The sequence below is a fragment of the Salvelinus fontinalis genome, chromosome 22, assembly GCF_029448725.1.
Source record: "Salvelinus fontinalis isolate EN_2023a chromosome 22, ASM2944872v1, whole genome shotgun sequence".
Lineage (NCBI taxonomy): Eukaryota > Metazoa > Chordata > Actinopteri > Salmoniformes > Salmonidae > Salvelinus > Salvelinus fontinalis.
Window position 1 is genome coordinate 10,377,045 of NC_074686.1, and position 23,235 is coordinate 10,400,279.

At 42.8% G+C, this 23,235-nt stretch overlaps 1 protein-coding gene across 3 annotated transcripts; it reads right to left on the reverse strand.

The window, feature by feature from the left end:
• Positions 1–383: 383 nt before the first annotated feature.
• On the reverse strand, positions 384–22,899 carry LOC129819772 (zinc fingers and homeoboxes protein 2). 3 transcript variants are annotated; one of them, XM_055876342.1, is made up of 4 exons: positions 22,758–22,899; positions 15,787–15,916; positions 3,373–6,420; positions 384–2,963 (listed from the first exon to the last, which is right to left on the reverse strand). In XM_055876342.1, the coding sequence occupies exon 3, from the start codon at positions 6,247–6,249 to the stop codon at positions 3,376–3,378; it is 2,874 nt and encodes a 957-aa protein (XP_055732317.1). In that variant the 5' UTR covers positions 6,250–6,420; positions 15,787–15,916; positions 22,758–22,899; the 3' UTR covers positions 384–2,963; positions 3,373–3,375. The 3 variants fall into 3 exon arrangements, with proteins under 3 accessions (XP_055732317.1, XP_055732318.1, XP_055732319.1); XM_055876343.1 differs by having other exon boundaries at positions 15,724–15,916; XM_055876344.1 differs by lacking the exon at positions 15,787–15,916.
• Between the last annotated feature and the right edge of the window lie 336 nt (positions 22,900–23,235).

The following is a 23,235-nucleotide window of genomic DNA, read 5'->3' on the forward strand; positions in this document are numbered from 1 at the left end:
CATTACACAGTTCAATGATTGTTTGGAAATGACCACATTAAATCTGAATGAAAAATCCAAACAAATCCAATAAAACAATTACACATGGTAATTGCATACAAATTAGACTGTTGGCTGTCTCAAACTGTTGTATGCTATATTGAAAGATGGTCACGTTCAAATGGTTCTCCCAATTATAACCACAAATAAGATGGTTACATAATGCTTTCACACAGGACTAATACTGAAAGGCTAGGGTAATTTGATAGTCCAGCAGAAAGTATTCACAGGATTTGGCTCAAGATTGAGTTTAACTGAGCTCAGAAAGGTTTCTTCACAATACGTTGCATCCAAGTTACCTCATGACATGCTGCATACATGGGACAAAGAGTAAACACAGTGAGTTACCTTTAAAAAGGCTCTGTTTTATTGGATTACAGCAGACAACTGGTTTTTGAAAAGAGTAAGCAGGATCTTGGTATAAGTGGAGTATTTCTTGTTATACAGTGCCTTCGGAAAGTACAGACCCCTTGACATTCCACATTTTGTTAAATTACAGCCTTATTCTAAAATTGATGAGGGGGGGAAACGAATCAAACTACACACAATACCCCACAATGAGAATGCAAAAGCAGGTTAATTTTTGCTAATTAAAAAACATGAAATATCATATTTACTTAAGTATTCAGACCCTTTACTCAGTACTTTGTTGAAGCACCTTTGGCAGGGATTACAGCCTCGAATATTCTTGGGTATGACACTACAGGCTAGGCACACCTGTATTTGGGGAGTTTCTCCCATTCTTCTCTGCAGATCCTCTCAAGCTCTGCCAGGTTGGATGGGGAGTGTTGCTGCACAGCTATTTTCAGGTCTCTGCAGAGATGTTCGATCAGGTTCAAGTCCGGGCTCTGGCGGGACCACTCAAGGACATTCAGAGACATGTGCCGAAGAGACTCGTGTTGTCTTGGCTGTGTGCTTAGGGGCGTTGTCCTGTTGGAAGGTGAACCTACACTCTAGTCAGAGGTCCTGAGAATGTTTTCATCAAGGATCTCTCGATACTTTGCTCCGTTCATCTTTGCCTCGATCCCGACTAGTCTCCCAGTCCCTGCCGCTGAAAAACATCCAAAGCATTATGCTGCCAACATCATGCATCACCGTAGGGATGGGGCCAAGTTTCCGACAGACGTGACACTTGGCATTCAGGCCAAAGAGTTCAATCTTGGTTTCATCAGTCCTGAGAATCTTGATTCTCATGGTCTGAGTGTCTTTAGGTGCCTTTTGGCAAACTCCAAGCGGGGTGTCATGTGCCTTTTACTGAGGAGTGACTTCCGTCTGGCCCCTCTACCATATAGGCCTGATTGGTGGAGTGTTGCAGAGATGGGAGAACCTTCCAGAAGGACAACCATCTCCACAGAGAAACTCTGGAGCTCTGTCAGAGTGACCATCGGGTTCTTGGTCACCTCCCTGACCAAAGCCCTTCTCCCCCGATTGCTCAGTTTGGCTAGGCGGCAAGCACTAGGAAGAGTCTTGGTGGTTCCAAACTTCTTCCATGATGGAGGCCACTGTGTTCTTGGGGACCTTCAATGCTGCAGAAATGTTTTGGTACCATTCCCCAGATCTGTGCCTCGACACAATCCTGTCTTGGCGCTCTACGGGCAATTCCTTCGACCTCATGGCTTGGTTTTTGCTCTGACATGCACTGTCAACTGTGGGACCTTATATAGACCGGAATGTCTCTTTCCAAATCATGTCCAATCAATTGAATTTACCACAGGTGGACTCCAATCAAGTTGTAGAAACATCTCAAGGATGACCAAAGGAAAGGGGATGCACCAGCACCCAATTTCGAATGTCATAGCAAAGGGTCTGAGTACTTATTTACATAAGGTATTTCTATTTTTAATACATTTGCTAACATTTCTAAAAACCTGTTTTCGCTTTGTCATTATGGTGTATTGTGTGTAGATTACTGATGTTTTATATATTTAATCAATTTTAGAATAAGGCTGTAACGTAAGAAAATGTGGAAAAAGTCAAGGGGTCTGAATACTTTCTCGAAGGCACTGTATGTCTTGACCATGACACTAAAGCGGTACATAAAGAGCTTGTATTGGTTTGTTTCTAATGTCGGAATGGAACTAGCACTACTTCTATTAAGTCAACATGTACATAGGTATAAAGGCTATTACAGATGTGTATGTTCATTTGCAGGACAACAAATAAATCAAATAGAGAAAGAGATTAGAATATGATGCAGGCAGCATGATTCTGGATTTGTTCAATGTGATTATTTCTTTCTGGTTTTGCCACTGACCGTTTCTTTTCTCTAACAATGATCCACAACATCACTTGGTCAAACAAGCATGCATGTTCCTTACCAGAGTGCAGGTTGGCTTAGAGTCCAGGGAGTACAATAGCACTTCAGAACAGTAAATAGTTTGATTTGATATAAGTCCACCTGACAGGAGGGAACTGCAACGGAAGTTCAGCATTGGAAAACTGACTGAAATATTGCCAACGGTTGTAGTGGTTCATGGTGTTTCATTACAAAATGTAGGACAGACCACTAAGATCAGCTGGAGCGAAAAAAAGGGGCAAGTTGCTCCCATTATAAAATGTAACAAAATTCCCCCAAAATTGTACAAATCTGTAGCAACACAGAAAAAATATATTTACAAGAAACCTTTTTTTAAAAGTGTAATAATGCAGCAAATCCAGCTTTGGCACTCAACGATCACCACCTGGTCAGTGCTTCAGGCACACATTCAGTGCACTGTGCCTTCTACCTCATCCTAAATCACACACAACATTACCACCATGTTTTTGAAAACGTTCTACAAAGTTAACTCAACCTTGAGGAAATGTTGGGCACAAACTGGGATGGAACAAGCAAGAAATTATTTGTTCAGAAAATACAATATTCAATAATTAAACTCTTTCCTTTTCAGCTCCTGTGTGCAACTGACAGTGGCAACTGTTCTCACCTGCAAGGAAGAAAAATGGTCCCGTTATTACATTTTACACAATTGGAATAACACTTTCACAAGAGCACTGATAATTCCCAAAAGGGATTAAAATTCTATTCTACTGCCAACAGTCAGGGCTCTCAGTGCCTTGGTCCCATTAGTAACTAGGACACGTTGTGAAATGCAGCTACTACGGTAAGAAAAACATGCCCTATTCTAGTGGCAGCAGGTAGCCTAGCGGTTAAGAGGTTGGGCCAGTAACCAAAGGGTTGCTGGTTCAAATCCCCAAGCTGACTAGGTGATAAGTCTGTCAATGTGCCCTTGAGCAAGACACTTAACCTTAATTGCTCCTGTATGTCGCTCTGGATGAAAGCTTCTGCTAAATGACTAAAATATAAATGTCTACAAAACTAACACACTTTCTTACCCTTTATCCAGTCACCCTTCCAGAAGCATCCTCCATCATCCTGTCTTTGTCCGAGACCAGCTCCTTAGCACCCATGCGTGCATCCATCCCCTTGGTTTCCTCCATCCAGCTCCCGAACCCCTCTCGAGAGCCTCCATTTTGGCCACAATTCTGGCTGATATCAGATGTGTTTTGTCTCAATTTGCTGGCAAACCATTCCTTGATCTCCTGGCTGCTAAGACTGGCATGCTCCGTTAGCCTCCCAATATCCTCCACCTTGGGTGCCTTTACTTCCTGGTAGCGCTGGATTATGCTGAAAGCATTCTCTGTGCTCAGTAGCGCCCCCTCGCCATTTTGCCCACTGCTGTTCAGTTTATGGAAAAACTCCATCCACTCCAAGGTCCCACTCTTCAGTGCTGACCTACTGTCCTTGAACCAGCGGACGATTTCTGTGCGAGCCAGGCCTGTCTGGGCCTCAAGCTGATTGTATTCTTCAGGGGAAGGCCACCGAGTTTGTGCAAAAACATCCTTGAGAAGAGCCAAGGATTTGCTGTCTAGAGGCACTGAGCAAGTGGTGGTGGGGGCAATGATGGCAAAGGGAGAGCTTCTTGGATGGCCACCTTGCTTGCGCACACCATTCAGCGGTCCGTGTTGTTGCTGACGCTTATCAACGTTGAGTCTCTTTGAGCCCATGGAGTTTAGAAGAGCTTGTTCAAGGTTGTCACGCAGCGCCCGCCGCTCTAAAAACCAGCTGTCAATTTCCTCCCGCGACAGTTGGGTTGCAGTCACTAGATTGTCAACGTCATTGTATGTTGGAGAGCTGTTTCTCTGGAAGTTCTCTTCTAGAATCTTCAACTGCTCAGAAGTCTTCCCTTTCATTCTCTCCAAGAGTGGAAATTGAGTCTGTACTGATTTTTGCTGTTCTGGTTTCGATGCTAGCTCGTTGTACAACTGTAGAATGCCGTTCTGTGCATGAGGCCCTTGGTCATGAACCCACTTTGCATCCCCACGAGAGACACCATTGGCTTCCCCAAGAGGGGTGAGCACTTTGTCCTCAGAGAGACGTCCTCTGACATATCCGGCCTTCATCTCTGTTATTTGCGTTTTTGTTTTCTTGCCGTCTTGGGAAAAGCTAGGGAGTTGGAATGGGCCCTTGAGGGGAGTCCACACTGACTGAATTATTGTTGGCCTCCTCACTTGAGGGGCAATGAGAGGGGGTGAGATTGGTAACTTTAAGTCTGAAGCCAATAGAGAGTGGGTGATTGGAAGTTTGTCTTTGGAAACGAATGAAGGAGGAGGCAGCATGTAACTTTTGAATTGAGGGGTGACAATAGGCCTCTTCATTTTAGGGAAGATTGGAGAAGGTGCCATTGGCAGCTGGTTTTTGGGGTTCACAAGTGGAGTGGCCAAGAGCAGTTTTCCTTTAGAAGCCATGAGAGGTGCTGCCGAGGACCTTTTCATCTCCGAGGCGATAATAGGAAGTGCTAGAGATCGCTTTAATTCTGGGGGCACTCGGGGTGGGGCCATGGGAAGTCTCTCTTTTTGTGGAACTGGAGGAGGGGCCATTAGTATCTTCTCCTTTGGGTCTTCTGCAGGGGCCGCCATGGGGCGCTTTAATTCTGGGGCGAATGAGGAAGTTGTCAGGGGTCGCTTGAGAGGTTGCACATAACTGGCTACAGTCACTGCAACAGGAGCACAGGTCATGGTTGAGCCATTAGCAATACTTGTCAGTACTAGATTAGACTGCCCAAAGCTAGTCTGAATAAGGGACTGGGTGGCTTTGGCAGGCTGAGAGATTGGGGTAGGCAGAACGGTGAAGGTCTGATGTATGGGTGGGATGGAGCCATTAAACATTTTCTTCCTGGCTTCCTCGACTTCCTCTGGTGACCAGGTGATGCCTTGCTTTAGCCGTTGGGTAGTGAACCACACCTTTATTTGCTCCTCTGGGTGTTTGGACGCAGCAGTTAGCCAGGACAGCTCAGCATGGGTTGGGTAAGGGAATTTGTTAAAAGATGTCATTAGGGTTGTGTTATTGTCCAGTGAAGGATTATATTTGGTGGAGTTCAGAGGAACAGCAATTGTTGGTACAGAACACAAATTGGGTGGTCTTTGAAGCAATGGCATTACATACGAGAGCCCTTGAATGATTGTTGGTTCAGGGATGATCATTGTGCCGTTTATGTTCACAGCTGTGATTTGATCTTTTGGGATAAAGTTTTCCAACCTCTTCTCCAAATCATTCCCTTGGTAGAGGGATTTTAGAGGGTATGTTGTATGTTGTAGAGGGTATGTAGAGGGTATGTTGTCCATGTTTGGCTTTCCGATATTCACCGTAATTGGTTTGCTCGGTGGAAAAGTGACAAAGCCGTTACCACCTTGTCCGTCTACAGTATTGCAGAGAACTGAATTGGTCTTGCCTTCGATTGTCTGCTCCAAGATAGTCTGGTTATTTACTTTTACCCTCTTGAACTTGAAGTTGGTCTCTCCAGGGTGTTGGGTCTCATTGTGGTCTGTAAGAGAGTCAAACTTTTTGGTGCTGAAGTTGCACACGGCACACAGGTAGAGGGGGTTGAGTATGACATTGGGGTGACTGGAGTCTACGTGCTCTTTGAAGTCGTTGAGGTTCTGAGTGGAGAAAGGACAGTATTTGCACTCATAACCTCCATGCTGCCTCAGCTGGGGCATAGGATCAGCTTCCGCCACAACTTTTGCTTCAATCGCACTTCCTAGATCTTCTATAGTGCCTTGTAATGTATGGTCTTGATTTTCCACAGACTCTGAAGACCCATTTTTAGTCACATTGGCAGTGGACACTTCCATTTCGTCAGAGTCATCCTGCTCTATTATGTCACTAACCCGGATCATGCAGGGGGTGAAGGATTTCCTGCGACTGGACATTGCTGGTGACTGATGTGGGATGTTATTTCGGTCAGGGGGAGGGTAAGTCTCCAGTGTTTGAAGAAGACCCTGCTCCTCTACTGTCCTTGGTCTGCAGTGGTGTCTCCTGCCGACTGTGGACGTCAGCTCCCGTGTGCAGCTTCATGAGAGTTCATCACAGATGGCATTCACCTGGAATAAAAGGGGAAAATAGGAAATGTTAAAGGGGCAGTTGGAAAAAAGCTGTGGGATGGGGCTGGAGAAATGTAACCACTCTCAAACTCATAGAGCTATGGATTCAAGAATTGACCATTCATTTAAACATGTTTTGAGGCTATAGTGTTTGTTTACAAACAATGGAGTAAAACAAGCTTATATTTTGGGTTCTCATGGAGTGTGGCAGTTAAACTAAGTTCATGAGGCATTTCTAAGTTATGTACCCATTGATTCTTGAAGAATATATCATTAAAGTCCAAAAATGTATGGAGCAACTACAGATTGGCTCTTTAACTGACATCACCTTTTATTTTCACTCTTGTAAAACTATAGCTGTACCACCCAATCTGGAAAAACAGTAGGTCTATAAATTCAACATATAATTCACTATCTACAGAGAGTGGGCCTAAAATGCAGTACTGAGGTGTGACTTTCAGTACAAAGTTTAACTTCAAAGAAAATCCTTATATCGTTTGAAGCAAGACTGACATTCACACAAATTCAAAAGTGGAGAAGTTTGAGTGCCGAAAGAGTCTCATTCAGGCATTCTGAAGCGTAACATGTACGCCAATGTGAGCACAAAGCAGAAGATAAACTAGGCCATGGCCTGAGTGTGAGTGAGACCGTCGTGATCGGGGGAGGAAGAGAGAGAAAATCTAAGACACATGATAACCTATTTATCTAATAATGACAGTATTACAAATCTTAGTGTATTAGCCATTTTAAGTCATTAAACAAAACTATCACTTTTAGCTTTGTCGTTTTAATAATTAAACTTCTACGCTACATGCAATGGTCCTACCCAAGCTAGCCTGACACTTACAAAATTATTACAATAATTAGGCCTACAGTACAACTACATTTTATTACCAACAAGCTGAACTAATTGCCTCTAGTTTTTTTGTTCAGGTTAATAGACAAAAGTATAATTATGATGTCGTGTCAGTATGCTTTTATCAATTGCACACCTAAGGTCAGTCTGACAAAAGATTAAAATACTCTGAACTTAGATCCCTAGAACTTTCAACACCAGTCTGAAAGTAGCATGACTATTCTCTGTAGGAAAACCACCATATAAACTCTGCAAAAGAAATGTCCCTTTTCCAGGACCCTGTCTTTCAAAGATAATTCGTAAAAATCCAAATAACTTCACAGATCTTCATTGAAAAGGGTTTAAACACTGTTTCCCATGCTTGTTCAATGAACCATAAACAATTAATGAACATGCACCTGTGGAACAGTCGTTAAGACACTAACAGCTTACAGACGGTAGGCAATTAAGGTCACAGTTATGAAAAAACTTAGGACACTAAAGAGGACTTTCTACTGACTCTGAAAAACACCAAAAGAAAGATGCCCAGGGTCCCTGCTCATCTGTGATAATGTGCCTTAGGCATGCTGCAAGGAGGCATGAGGACTGCAGAGGTGGCCAGGGCAATAAATTGCAATGTCCGTACTGTGAGACGCCTAAGACAGCGCTACAGGGAGACAGGATGGACAGCTGATCGTCCTCGCAGTGGCAGACCACGTGTAACACCTGCACAGGATCAGTACATCCAAACATCACACCTGCAGGATGGCAACAACAACTGCCAGAGTTACACCAGGAACGCACAATCCCTCCATCAGTGCTCAGACTGTCCGCAATAGACAGAGGCTGGATTGAGGGCTTGTAGGCCTGTTGTAAGGCAGGTCCTCACCAGACATCACCGGCACAAACCCACCGTCGCTGAACCAGACTGAACTGGCAAAAAGTACTCGTCACTGACGAGTCGCGATTTTGTCTCACCAGGGGTGATGGTCGGATTCGCGTTTATCGTCGAAGGAATGAGCGTTACACCGAGGCCTGTACTCTGGAGCGGGATCGATTTGGAGGTGGAGGGTCCGTCATGGTCTGCGGCGGTGTGTCACAGCATCATCCGACTGAGCTTGTTGTCATTGCATGCAATCTCAATGCTGTGCGTTACAGGGAAGACATCCTCCTCCCTCATGTGGTACCCTTCCTGCAGGCTCATCCTGACATGACCCTACAGCATGACAATGCCACCAGCCATACTGCTCGTTCTGTGCGTGATTTCCTGCAAGACAGGAATGTCATGGCCAGCGAAGAGCTTGGATTGAGCACGTCTGGGACCTGTTGGATAGGAGGGTGAGGGCCAGGGCCATTTCCCCCAGAAATATCCGGGAACTTGCAGGTGCCTTTGTGGAAATAGTTGGGTAACATCTCACAGCAAGAACTGGCAAATCTGGTGCAGTCCATGAGGACCAGATACTGTTACTTTTGATTTTGACCCCCCCTTTGTTCAGGGACACATTATTCAAAATCTGTTAGTCACAAGTCTGTGGAATTTGTTCAGTTTATGTCTCAGTTGTTGAATCTTGTGTAAATATTTGTATGAACATAACATGTTAAGTTGCTGAAAATAAACGCAGTTGACAGTAAAGAGGATGTTTCTTTTTTTGCTGAGTTTGTATTCAGTAGCACCATGAGACGCATGACAAAAAGCATTGATCAATCATTCATTATCCACACAGGGCCTGAAACAGTAATTAGGCTACATAGTGTTAATGTGCCTAAAGGTGCACGACACACCAAGACAGGGCCATATGACTGCCTTCCTGAAGTTTGCATACAGTATTTACTATTCATGTGATGCAGAAAAAAAACACACCATGTTTTTAAAACGGAACGGACAGATCTAGGCCAATATTCAGTAATCAAAAGGAATATTGTTAATTGTAAAAAGCTCGGCAACAGTGTCCTCAGCTCTAGGTCTGTCAATATGCTGGGCAGCAGGGATTATGCTGTCTTGCACCTTAAGAATGCAACATGCCAGGCATCTCGTCACCTCTACCTAAACAACAATCTATGACATGGCCACAAATTTATTTTCTTTTAAATTTGGAAGATTGTGTTCGAACACACACTTGCCTCACAAATACTATCCAGCCTCATCAAGGGCACGCTCAATTCTACCCAAACTTGAATTGTCATGCCCATATTGCCCAGAACTGAATGATGAACTAAAACATGAATAAATAATTGTATCAGTCCTCCCTCATAAATGAAATTGATTCAGTGGCTCCTTATTAAAAATGGGAGGGAAAAAAATCAAAAATAATTAGACTGCCTTCATTGCCATGGTGTCACTATGGCAACAGCCAAGGCAGCGAGGTGCCTTTCTGCTACCTCACCACTGCATATTAACGATTTCTTCTCACAGGTGCTAATTGGACGAGAAGGACTGCGGTCGAGCGGAGCTGGGGCCAGACAAAGTGAACAGCGTGTGGCGAAGGGTCCTCCGCGAACCCTGTCGGGACGATCCATTCCGGCTGATCCGTGACGCTCGCCTGGGTAGGCCTTCGCCACGGAGGCGGCAGTGCTGGGCTGATCAAACATGCATGAGCCTGTCTGTCTCGTGTCCTCTGGCAACTCTCAAAGCGCCAGTCAGCCACGGGGGACATAAGCCGGCCTCCAGACTGCCTGGGATATGACTTAAACCTCATCTGTGCATACTGGCCGATTAACTCACTTCATAAATGGTGGCAACACTGACCGCCTAAAATCAGGGCAAGACAACGCCACCTAAAATCTGGGCAAGACAATTCCCTCTAAAGGCTGACAGTGACATATGCCAGGGATGTATACAGTGGAAAAGACTAGTGCTGAAGATTTCTAAAATAGTGCGTTGAACTCTTCCGGTGCCAGTTCAGAGAACAAACACAATGCATCATCGTGGATGATCAATGTCCTGTACAGCCAGAGCAGACTGTGTAAAACCCCAGAGGCAGCCTCTACTAAGTCACATACACGCAGCCCTGCCCCGCGGTCAGCTCTCTCAATCACAACATTGAAAATGACAGACAGAAAGTAAGAGGGGAGAGAGAAAAACAAGAAAAAAGACCGACCGAGTCAATCTGAGCATGTCATGTAGGGCTCAAACAAATTTGACAAGTGGATAATGGCATTTGTAAATCGACTGTAGGCTAATTAGTAACACAAAAGGAACTTCCTAGTTACTATAAAACTATGCTTATCAACACCAGTAAGGATAAGGATTCATATAGGATTTAGGCTGCACTTCCTAAAGACAAGGCATAATTTGTCCTCAAATGAATGCAGGTTCATTCAGAGACAACGTTCTTAGTTAGCTGTTGTCCTCAAAGCTCAGAGAGCATCATGCAATCCAAACAAGCAGTTCAAGAAAGGATCATGTTTTATTTTCTCGTGTAGAGTCATTTCCATATCAAAAGGTGGTGACTGACTGACATGCAATATCAAAGTCCTCAAATAGTGCACTGCACTGAGGAAACGTTGCATGTGTTTGATTTCTAAAGCATGTTAAGTACAAGCTCATCGGCTAAATCTTGCTCTATTTGGTTAAACGTTTTAAGAACTGCTTCGCCAGTGAGAGGAGACTAAACCCAAATAACAGAGCAGCTCATCTCAATGAGACAGAAGAATTTGAATGAGCACAGAATTAATTTAAATCTCATCAGGCCGCCCTTTTAATACCTTATCAGTTCTGCATGGCGACAGAGGTAATTGCATTAGTCCCCCTTTGGTGTTTCGTAAGTCATTGTAGCCTAATTGAAGTGGTTAGACAGTTACCTTCTAAGGGAAGAGCTCATGGGGAAGTTATGCACTGTGCTGTTGTCTCTGGCAACATAGGTCGGGTTTAATATCTTCACACAGTGTAGAACTGTACATTATATACACAGACTCCCACAAACCCAAAGCGCTACGAGTCAAATACAACAAAAAACTAATTATACAAAACAAATGCAGTCATACAAATGTACACCACACAAATATAGTGTAGGCTATTCCATACTATCATGTAAGGATGTAATAAAAAAAACTATTTCCCCATAGCAATATAAATGTTAGGGAAAAGTCAGTGGCAGCATTAGTGTGTAAGGGCTATTCCAAACAACTCTTACGACGTTCAATCATTACGCTCAGATTAATGCCCCTGAAACTTTGATGGCAGATTTGGGTCCAGGCTACTGGGGTTTAATTCTCCTCAGACGGCCATGGGACTGGCATGTTGCTATGGAAACTGCCAAACCGGAGATAAGAGTGATTCAATCTCCTCCAAGACCTTTTGATGGCAATTGTTTCGCTCTGTTTGGATTTAGAGATGTGAGGGTCTTCTTTTTCATACTTTTGAAGGACATTCATATAGATTTTGGTTCGGAGTATAATGGTCAAATTTTGGGCCAACGATAATCTGGTGACTAATATTCCTATTCCTTGTCCTTCGTCGTGATTATTCACATTTATTCTCCTGCGAATATGTCTCAAACTAATGTCTGACTGTCTCTTAGTTCATGAAAATATCTCTAAACTTGGTCTTTGAAAAAAACTAAACTAAACCACGGAGACAAACACAAGATCAGACAAAGGATTAGAAGTATGTTTTTAGGCAGGATCCCGTCCCGCCCACCTGTGAATAAAAGGGACGAGACCACATGACATCCACAGGGACTGCTGTTCTCCGAGAACAGAGGACTCCATCTTGTCTGCAAACTCCACACATTAAAGACATTTATTTCAAAAACGCCAGCCAAGCAGGGAAATAGTTTGGCTGCACATCCTGTGCTGCTTGTTTAAGCTCCGATCTGGAAAACGTTTTTTTTTTCTTCCCCCATGCTTTCCTCCTTACACCCCTGCAGACAAAGAAACCATTGATCCTTACATTGTGGTAAAGCAGGGTTTGTGGTCACTCTAAACAATGGCAAAAACGCAGGAAATGGTTTTCTGCTGACCACTGAACTGCGGATGAAAGGCTAAAACGTCCAGCGACTCAAAATAAAACGTTGGAGCTCGCTTATGAAAAGTTATGAAACAATACATTAGCCCATTAAAGTGTGTTAACTGTGGTGGAGAAACCATTCATTTGTATAAGTGTAAACAGCCTGAGAAAAGAGCTACGTAAAGGACAGGAGCACGTGTGTGAGAGAGCTGGAAGGGGTATGTGCTGAATAACTGTGTGGTGGCCAGCTGCTTCTCTACATGTGGGGATGTCCAGCAGGAACTGGATCCAGTGGAGCGGCAGACTCCCATGGCTTCTTTCCCAGAGAGTTTAGAGGCAAAGCAACGTTGACGGATCCGAGGGGGTGTCTGGGGGGGGGGGGGGGGGGGGGAGAAGGGGGTCTGATGGAGACAAGGGGGAAGGAGTGGGCTGAGTTTTCGGCTGTTGTTCGACAGCAAATACGTATCTTTTGCCAGACACATGGTCTAAGGAACAAGACGGTATCAGAACTCATAGTAGTTCAAATGGGGACAACAGAATCTTCAGGCAGGCCTAAATGTTTATCTTTTTAGACAAATTAAAAGAGACTGTAGTCTGAGACTGTAGAGAGACTGTAGTCCATCCAACAACGTATGCATGTAACATACATGTGAGATCAAGTCACAAACACTGTCAATGCACAAGTGAGACAGCAGACGTAAGTGAATAATGAGAGCAGTTAAAAATATAGCTAAACAATGGCAAACAAAGTATGGAGGAGAGCGGAATTAAGCCTCCCATGTACCCAGGACAAGCACACAGGTGAGACTCAAGGAGAAGCACAACATAGATCACTTGATGCCACAGAACCAATTGGGGAAAGCATCTGGCATTAACACGGTGTGCTTGTCATCTTGTTAAAGTGATAAGGGAAAATTCTTCACTGCAGGTATGTTTATATACACTGTGTACAAAACATTAGGAACACCTGCTCTTTCCATAACAGACTGACCAGGTGAAAGCTATGATCCCGTATTGATGTCACTTTAAAATAAATCAGTGTAGATGAAGGGGAGGAGATATGTTAAAGGGTTTTTAAGCCTTGATACAACTGAGACATGGATTGTGTGTGTGTGCCATTCAGAGGGTGAATGGGCAAGAGAAAAGATTTGTGCCTTTGAATGGGTTATAGGTGGAAGGAGGTGCCAGGCGCACAGGTTTGTGTCAAGAACTACAACACAGCAGGGTTTTTCAAGCTGAACAATTTCCCGTGTATCAAGAATGATCCACCACCCAAAGGACATCTAGACAACTTGACACAACTGTGGGAAGCATTGGAGTCAACATGGACCAGCATCCCTGTGGAACGCTTGACAGAGTCCATGCCCTGACGAATTGAGGCTGTTCGGAGGGCAAAAGGGGGGAGGGTGCAACTCAACATTAAAAGTGGTACACAAGTATGAATAAATATATATTTATTTAACAGTTCCCTACGTGGCTTTTAAAGTGAGTATTCTTCATGTTTGTATGCATAGCCGTCTATTATGGCGCTTTGAGTGGGAAGACATAAAAATGCCCACCCCCTTGATGAATTATTAAATGTGGCCTTGATCAAGGGTACACACAGTAACTCCAGTTGCAGTAGGCAGCAGTGGCTGCTTGTCAGTGATTCGAGAGTCAACTTACCTGGTGACTCAGGACTTGGATTGACTGAAAGGGAAAACGTGCTGGCATGTCAGCTGTTGAAAGACCGGAGATATGGTTCCTAAGTCTAACTATGCACCAAAAATCATTGTTTTCCTGCCAAATATGAATTATTCTATTAGCCCTGGCTGGGTAGGAGACATTACTTGGGTGAACCACTTTAACGGCGGAGGTCAAGGAGAACTAATGTTGCGAAGTGTGAGACGGATCAAAGACTGTCACTGCGGCGTGATGACCCATGGTGACGCGTCGTTGCACAAATAAACATAACCCAGATGGGTCTCGCGCCAACATTCAAATAAATACTGTAAAGTGTCATTTGTTATGCGGCCCATTAATTACAGTGGAATTTCAAGTGAGCGCCAAATACAATATTCACTTATCTGTACCAAAAACCATTACTTCTAGTAGATGGAAAAACAGACTAGATGCTATATATTATGCTTGTTCCCCTGAAAAAGTCTGATGCATCTACAATGAAGTGTGTGGTGATTACTATATACAGTATTATATTGGTAACACTGAAGTTCCCTTTGCTGCATGTTGAACAATCTGACTAACCATCACAGGGATTTTTCTGCCATCAAAATCCTTGGGTGGGCTGCCTAGGCCTTTTTTCGGACCACCAAACTGTATTTTTATTTATTTTTATAATTCAGGATGGAAAAGCGCCTTCAGTCTAAATGACTAAAACCAGATATAAAGTATGTAAAAAATTTTTTTTGTAATAATACCATCTTTGAGAACCAACAAAATCACCCAAAAAAGCTAGACACCCAGGTAGAATGGAAAATTCCAAAAACAATGAATTTGGCAGTTTTGATTTGTTATTAAGTTTGAACGAAATAACACAGCATTAGCCAAGGCAAAATGCATAGAATTTAAGGAAATTAGCTTAAACTGCAAACATTTTTCTCAGCTCCATGGATAAACTTTTAGAATTTCAGGAAATTGCCTTAAATTCAGAAATGTCTATACCGCCAAGATGGGGGCCTCTAAAATGTTCTCAAATTCAGCTGGGCTGACCACGCCCACCACCTTAGCCCCTTTTGATCCAGAAATCCAGTGGAATCCAGTCGAACGAGAGGGGGTTATTGGGTCTGCAGGTCGGTTGGGACACTTCTGCACCACATATCCCCCAGTGTGTTTGTGGTGTGCAAAGAGAATGTCTCTTGAAGCAGACAAGTAAAACAGCTCAAATCTAAAACAGAAATACCATACATTTGGAGACTTGTTTATCGAGCTATTAGGCCTAGTTTTAATTGCAGTAACAGCCTGTTACTTTCTCATTGACAAAAAAAGGAAAACAGTACATAGTTAGTTAGCTAGGCAAATAGATGTTTTGAAGTGTTAAAAAAGTAAATGCAGAGAAATGTTTACCATGGCAAAACATGGTGTTAAAATGCAGATTGATAGTTTGTATTTGAATAAATAGCCTGCCCTACTCGATGCATGACTGAGAAGATTAAAATCAGCCAACTAACGTTAACTATGCTAGCTAGGAATAGTAGCTAGTATGCAGCTTTGTGCTGTACATTCTGTTGAGTTTGCTGAATGGAAAATTTGACTTCTGAATTGTTGCATATATTATGTTCAATATGTTTTAGATGAGCAGCTGTTCGCTTTGTTTGTAGTTATAGCTATCTATTGTGATATTTACGGTATGTTGAGTGGGCTTAAAGCTGCGTAGCGTGAACGTGGCTTTGCCCATACCACATCCAAGGATGTTCTAAGGATAATATAAATAGAAAACTTGCAAATCTGATGTCAACGAAAGGCAGCGCCGTCTAAAGGGCCTATTTGAACAAGCATAGCAATTACAACAGTAGAGTAGTACCGGTTTCCCCCCTGAGCATCCCGCCCCCACCCGAGTGTTGCCCCGTTGTGAAAGGGCACTCACTGCACTTCCGCAGTAGGGTGGGGCTTCCCTTGGGGGGGGGTTGCCTATCTTGCTCCAGTTCCGCCTCCACTCTCTCCAGCTCCTTTTTGGTCTCCGGTCCAGCGGCACTCTGGGTAGTCTCTTCTGGAATCTGAGACGAGACAAGAATGTCAGTGGCAGGGGGGGGGGCGGTAGCTCGGAGGCAGAGCCCTGCAAAGGCCCTGAAAACTGCACCGCTTTGTGTTTGCCGAAAAATTGAAGGTTGTTACCTTGGAAACGTGCCGAAAGAAAGAGCCGGACAGCTTTGGAAGGTTATTTGAATGACAAACACCACCTGGGATGTATCGTTTCATTGCGCTTGACTTATCAGAATTAATCACATTACAACTTGTCAATGAACGCCGTTAGGAATTAAGCTCATCGCCGATACAGTTAGGTTACTTTAAAAAGTGTGTGCAAGACTGGGGTAAAACCAGGACCAGTTTATAACAATCAGCCCAAAGCGATGAAGATGGAATCTGTGTAAAATGGAGCTAGGCAGCAAGCCACATCTTTGCTGCTTATTCGAAGATGTAACAAACTAACCCGAAATTACAATACACAGTGCATGTTATAGAAAATATACCAAAAATGTGTTACAGGATATCTATGGCAAACAAAAACATAACGTCTTAACACGAACACGCTTAGCCTATGCCGCTAAAATTGCTCATCCATATATTTATATATTCCATTCCTTTACTTAGATTTGTGTGTATTAGGTATTTGTAGATATTACTGCACTGTCGGAACTAGAAGCACAAGCATTTCACTACACTCGCAATAACATCTGCTAAACACGTGTATGTGAACAATAAAATTTGATTTGACATTTACAAAATGGAGTCATCCACCTAGGGCTGGGATGATACCAGTATTGCAATATATATATATATATATATATTTTTTTTTTTCTCTCTCTTTTTAAACACGAAACAGACCAAATTCTTTGGTCCTTTAAAAACCTGTGAATGTACAATATTGTGCGCTATAGCTTGGAAAATAAATGTGTAACTCTGGATGACAACATAATGATTGTTTCCAACATTACTTTTCCTAAAGAAGTTAAATCCGCTTCTTCTTTTGTTTCCTTGCCATGATACTAACGAGTCTCGCAATACTGGTATCATCCCAGCCTATGATCCACCCCACATGCAGCACTTATGACAAGAGGGGCTGAGGACCATACAGTACAACCAGAGAGCCACTGAGATGCTCCCCCTCAGGATGAGGTCATTGCTACAGACAGAGCACAACAACGCAGCTTTCAAGGGAGCTTAAGCCCACAGAAGTGACATCATCCGTCCACCTGAAACGACTGCTTAGTCACCAACAGCATAGCATCCACATGTGAACCGCAGCAAGTGGTTGCCACATAGAACTACCTCCTACTCACCACTCAATGTATTGATAAATGAGTAGGCCTATTCAAGGTAATGTAGCTGCAATGAAATTCATTTTCTTTTGGAGAATCAAAATTGACCGTTATTGAATGAAAACCACTGCACTCTCTCCCCAAGGCTAGGCCTGTGATAACTACCAATAAATATGATGGTCCTGACAGCCCCTCCTGTTTGCCAGAATCGACAACCCTGAAGTGAAGGTTCAGCCAAGGAGTACTTTACGCCTACGCCATGTGTTTACTTTTGAGGACACTGTTGGAGGCAGAGTTGAAGAGGAGAACAGTGTAAGGCTGTGTCCAATCTTATGTCATTTCTGACCCTCAAATGAAGTCTTAAAGCAATAGAGCTGCTTTTGGAGGCAAATTTAGTTGATTATGGTTCTCTTCTCTTACACTGAATCATAATGTGAAATACAAAATGCTTTAGATAACAAACTGCTGTTGAGAGATATGATCTACATTTAAGTGTTCGGAATTTCACTAACAATGTTAGTCACTGAAATAAAAATATTTAGCATATCTTAATTGGTGCTGCCAATTAATTGACTATGGTATTCAAAGCAGGTGAGCAGACATCATTTCTGTGTAAACAGAGGTAACTATGCAATGAATGATGTTGGGAATGCTGCAATAGATGGCTCTACACTACAGCCTCCATGGCTACAGTAGTTAGGTCCCACATTCAGCTCTCTGGGAAGAAACAGACCCACTTGATTCAGTGAGACAACTGAATGCAAATGCATTTACTGGAGCATTAAATATATTAGTCTAATGCAGAAGATTCTGCAAGCCTTAGTCATACAAAGTATTTACAGGATAGGTCTACTACACCTTGCTTGTTAGTCTGCAGGGATGCATATTGCAAAATGGAGTAGGCTATGCGTGTTAACATCCAATTAGGCAAGCCTGGCATAGTGGAGGAGAGCAAGAACCAAGCTGGAGAATTTGAGCACTGGGTTTGTGATTTCCAGCATTGCACATGCTCAGTTGGGGGGGGGCTCATCAGAGCACATTGTATTTGCACCACATGACTTGCACAAGTGCATGCTTGCCAAGCAGCTCTTTGGAGCTCACATTAACCAATACTTATGCAAGCAGGAAATTCAAATAAGATGCAGATTAATGAATTCCTTGAGCTTGAACCAAAAACCGAGCAGTACCAGATTTTGCAGAAAAATGTTCGTTAAGGGCTAGTCTGAAGACAAAATGGAAATACCTGTTTTTCTGATAAGAATATTAGACAATACTTAAATCATTCAAAACCAACAAGTAACTGATCAACATAATATAACTTTTAAAACTATTAACACCATCTATCATTGGGCTTACATAATTAAGGCTACAAAAAACAACTACAACAACAATAGTATAGACTTACTACTAGTCACTTATCTCACCATATCTGGCCCAGGCTATAGGAGGTTTGAGTCTATTTTTAGTGAGTGCAAACAGAAGTCATACAAGGGACAGGGCTACCGGTAATTCAAAGCAGGCCTTACAGAGATACAACATAAAAGTAGCCTGAGCCTGACATTGTAGTGCAGGGTTCCCCAATTTGGCCCGCAGGTGGTTTTACTTAGCCCTCCAAATTTTCTGATTTCATTGTTGGACATAAAAATAAATGTAAAAACACCAGAAAATTGATTTCAAATGTGTAAAATATGTTCAAGTATTTCCACGCATATTAGAGACGTGATCATAAACAAATGTAAGCAAGGTTTGAAATGATTATGTTTCAGTCAAATATTTCTGTTTGTGCTTCCTGCGGTCAATTTACAGTCTACAAATTACTTGTAATTATGCTCCGGCCCACCGACCATCCACTCGTGAAAAAAATGAATGAATAAACATGCAGCAATTAATGATTTTACTGAGTTACAGTTCATATAAAAGGAAATCAGTCAACTGAAATAAATTCATTAGGACCTAATCTATGGATTTCACATGACTAGGCAGGGGCGCAGCCATGGGTAGGCCTAGGAGGGCATAAGCAACCCACTGGGGAGCCAGGCCCAGCCAATCAGAATGAGTTTTTCCCCACAAAAGGGCTTTGTTACAGACAGAAATACTCAGTTTCATCAGCTGTCCGGGTGACTGGTCTCAGACGACCCCACAGGTAAAGAAGCAGGATGTGGAGGTCCTGGGTTGGCGTGGTGACATGTGGTCTGCGGTTGTGAGGCTGGTTGGACGTACTGACACATTTTCAAAAACAACATTGGTTTATGGTAGAGAAATTAACATTAAATTCTCTGGCAACAGCTTTGGTGGACATTCCTGCAGTCAGCATGCCAATTGCACACTCCCTCAATTTTAGACATCGGTGGCATTGTATGACAAAACTGCACATTTTAGAGTGGCCTTTATTGTCCCCAGCACAAGGTGCACATGTGTAATGATCATGCTGTTAATCAGATTCTTGATATACCACCGTCGGGTGTATGGATTATCTTGGCAAAGGAGAAATGTTCACTAACAGATGTAAACACATTTGTGCACAGAATCTTAGAGAAATATACTTTTTGTGTGCATGGAACATTTCTGGGATCTTTTATTTCAGCTCATGAAACATGGGACTAACACTTTACATGTTGTGTTTATATTTTTGTTCAGTATAGTTAATCCATGTCATAGTGCTTTGTTCACTTGCAAATAAGAAACCATGTAAACCATTTCCAGCTAAACTTTCCCATACAGTATACCTTATAAGTAAAGTGCAATGAGCTGTGGGCATTGAACTCCATGGTCCAACCGCCCTCACAACCATTGTGAACAGAGTGCCCCATGGTGGTGGTGGGGTTATTGTATAGGCAGGCATAAGCTACGGACAACGAACAAAATGGCATTTTATCGATGGTAATTTGAATGCACAGAGATGGTGATGAGATCCTGTGGCCCATTCATCTGCCGTCATCACCTCATGTTTCAGCATGATAATGCACAGGCCTATGTCGCAAGGATCTGTACACAATTTCTGGAAGCTGAAAATGTCCCTGTTCTTCCATGGCCTGCATACTCAGACATATCACCCATTGAGCATGTTTGTGATGCTCTGGATAGACGTGTACAACATCGTGTTCCAGTTCCCGCCTATATCCAGCAACTTTGCACAGCCATTGAAGATGAGTGGGACAATATTCCACAGGCCACAATCAACAGCCTGATCAACTCTATGCGAAGGAAACGCGTTGCGCTGCATGTGGAAAATTGTGGTCACACCAGATACTGTCGGGTTCTGAGCCACGCCCCTACTTTTTTTGTTGAGGTATCTGTGACCAACAGATACATATCTCTAGTCCCAGTCATGTGAAATCCATAGATTAGGGCCCAATGAATGCATTTCAATTGACTGATTTCCTTATATGAACTGTAACTCAGTAAAATCTTTGAAATTCTTCCATGTTGCATTTATAATTTTTATTCAGTAAAATGTATCAAATTAACTAAATCCACTGAGCAGCACTTTCTCATAGGAAGGCAAACAGGCAGGTGATTGAGCACTGGTTGAGCCCCATCTGTGCACGTGCCTGCTCCAGTGGTGTTTTTGCATATTGTAGGTTTTAAACATGAGCTGGGAAAAAATAAAATTACAAGAGGAGGACCATGTCTTGCCAGTCACTGGTATAGCATCGGTTGCGAAAAGCTGTACTGTACTACCAATGTTGTGTCAGCACTACTGCCTGTGTCTAAAGGCGGGTGTAGACTACACCATTTTGGCCACGATTTAGTTCCCCAGACAAGTTTTTGAGATCGGAGATAAAATCCCCATGTCGTTGCCTACTTGGGGCGCGCGTCTGTCACCGACGCTCGCTTAATGTGAGTGGGTCAAACTCATCATGTGAGAGGGCTACCAAACTCATCTTTGAGAAGTTCCAAACATCAATATATTTTCAAACATGTTTGATTTTATCAGCACAAAATATGCAATGCTCTTGTAGAGTGAGATGTGCAATGACACATTTTGAGAATGGTGATCAGCAACAGCCAATGAGAGCTTGCCAGAGGAAGTCAGTGAGATGTTTCGCATCACCCAGAATGTGTAGACTAGACTCTCGAGTAGGAGCGATGACTACTACTAGTATGCGTTTGCACTTGCCTTTAACCAAAGCGTCAAATTGTTACAGCTCTGAAGATCACAAGCAATGTTATTCAATTCAAAATGTTGGCTAGATATTTGAACTCTGTATGGCAAGCATAAATGTCTGACAAAGTTCATGAGGCTGCTTTGAGCCACAGCTCGTAGCTACGTTAAATCTTATCACATCATTGTTTTCCCGGGAAAGCATGGTATCGAGAATCCTCATGACCAAGTGAAGAATATTGTAGTGTGTGACCATCTCCATGCCACATCGTTTAGTGTGTGCACCACTACGTTGGCAACACACACAAAAACGACTGGAAAGACGGTCGTTTAATGTGAGAGGCTCAACAGTAGGATTTAGAAAGTTGTGTAGTGTTCCCCCGGTTTAAGCTGGACGCAGTGACATAGGCTGGTGTGGATAAAATGCCAGGGCCGAATTCTTGTCCCAGTCCGCCACTGCTGGTGGAATTTACCACACTGTTGTCACCGGGCAGCATAGCCCGCGCTGCCAGTGTGCCACCACCAATCCATACCGCGGAAGGCGTCACCACATTTAACCCATCTGCCTGCCTGGCTGGCTAACTGCTGTAGCCAGGCTGCTAGCAAGCTAGTGTCAACCAGCTACGCGACAAATAAAACCAGAGCTATATAACAGCAGCAAGTAACATTTACAATAACTAATTAGCTATAAGTAACGTTAGCTAGTTACCTAATCCAAATTGCGCCTCTTGTTACACAATACATGTAACTAACGAATGCACTGTGACAATAAAGGAAGACAAAATATTCACATAGTTAGGTACTGTACGTTTCGCTGGTGACAATAGGAAGGCTGTCTAATATGTAGGATGATTCACATTACTGTCCTATAGCTAGTTACTATAGTATAAACCCAGAACTTGTCAACAAGCTGGACAAACGGAGGCCGAATCTTAAAATAATGATGGGACTATTTAACGAGTTAGCTAACTATGTAAAACAGACATTCTATAGCTAACCAGTTCAGAAGTAGTGTTGAAGCACGAATCTTTGTTTGGCACGTTTTCAAACTTCAGAAGTGAGCTGGGTCGCTAGCTAGCTAACGTTAGGTGACAAGGCAAGCTAAATGTCTAGCACCAATACATTAAGGTGCCCACTTCAAATGGGCACAAAAAGTTAAAACGTCAAACTAAAAACATTTACTTAATTCTAATTGGTTAAATATTTACCTAAACGAAAAGTTAATGTATGTAGTTAAAGGGTAAACTAGACTTTAAGGTTTTATTGGCATGATTTGATGGCAAGGTGATTCTAATTCAAGTGTGACAGCGCGCGAGTAGTGATGAAAGGGATGTCGCTAGCATAACCACACGAGCTGGGCAAACCAGGCGGCTAGTCTCGCTTGCTACCAAACCGTTTATAACTTCATTTTAGTAATTTATTTGCCCAATATTCTTCACCATTCTTGAAAAACTGTTTACATAGTATGCTTACCTGCCTAGAGCCTTTTGATGCTGGGACGATAAGCTAGCAGTAAAATTCCCAATTGTAAGTAGTCGGTGGTAACGCGCATATTCCGCTGGTAATTCTAAAGATTCTGGCATAACCTAAAGACAACAGTAAAAAAAAAAAAAAAAGTCGTCGTTCATGATCTACGACAAAAACCACATGATGTTTTACGTCAGCATATATTTGCATACGACGCCAAAAATATGTTTCAGTCAAGTGCCATGAAAATGTATTTAAAAGTTAGATATGGCAATATACATTTGGCAATTGACAATTGGACAAAATGTCTGAATTCCTCTGGTGAGTGGATTATATTCGAATGCATGTTCAAACATTGACCATACTACATATCAAATAACTTCGTGTGTATATACCATAACCTACATAAGAAATAAAGTGTCAAATCTACGCTGAAATACACAATATGAATTCAAGTCATTTTCACATTTTCTCCATTGATTGG

Coding starts and splice junctions, on each gene's coding strand:
- LOC129819772 (XM_055876344.1), bottom strand. CDS start 6,249: ATGTCCAGTCGCAGGAAATCCTTCACCCCCTGCATGATCCGGGTTAGT.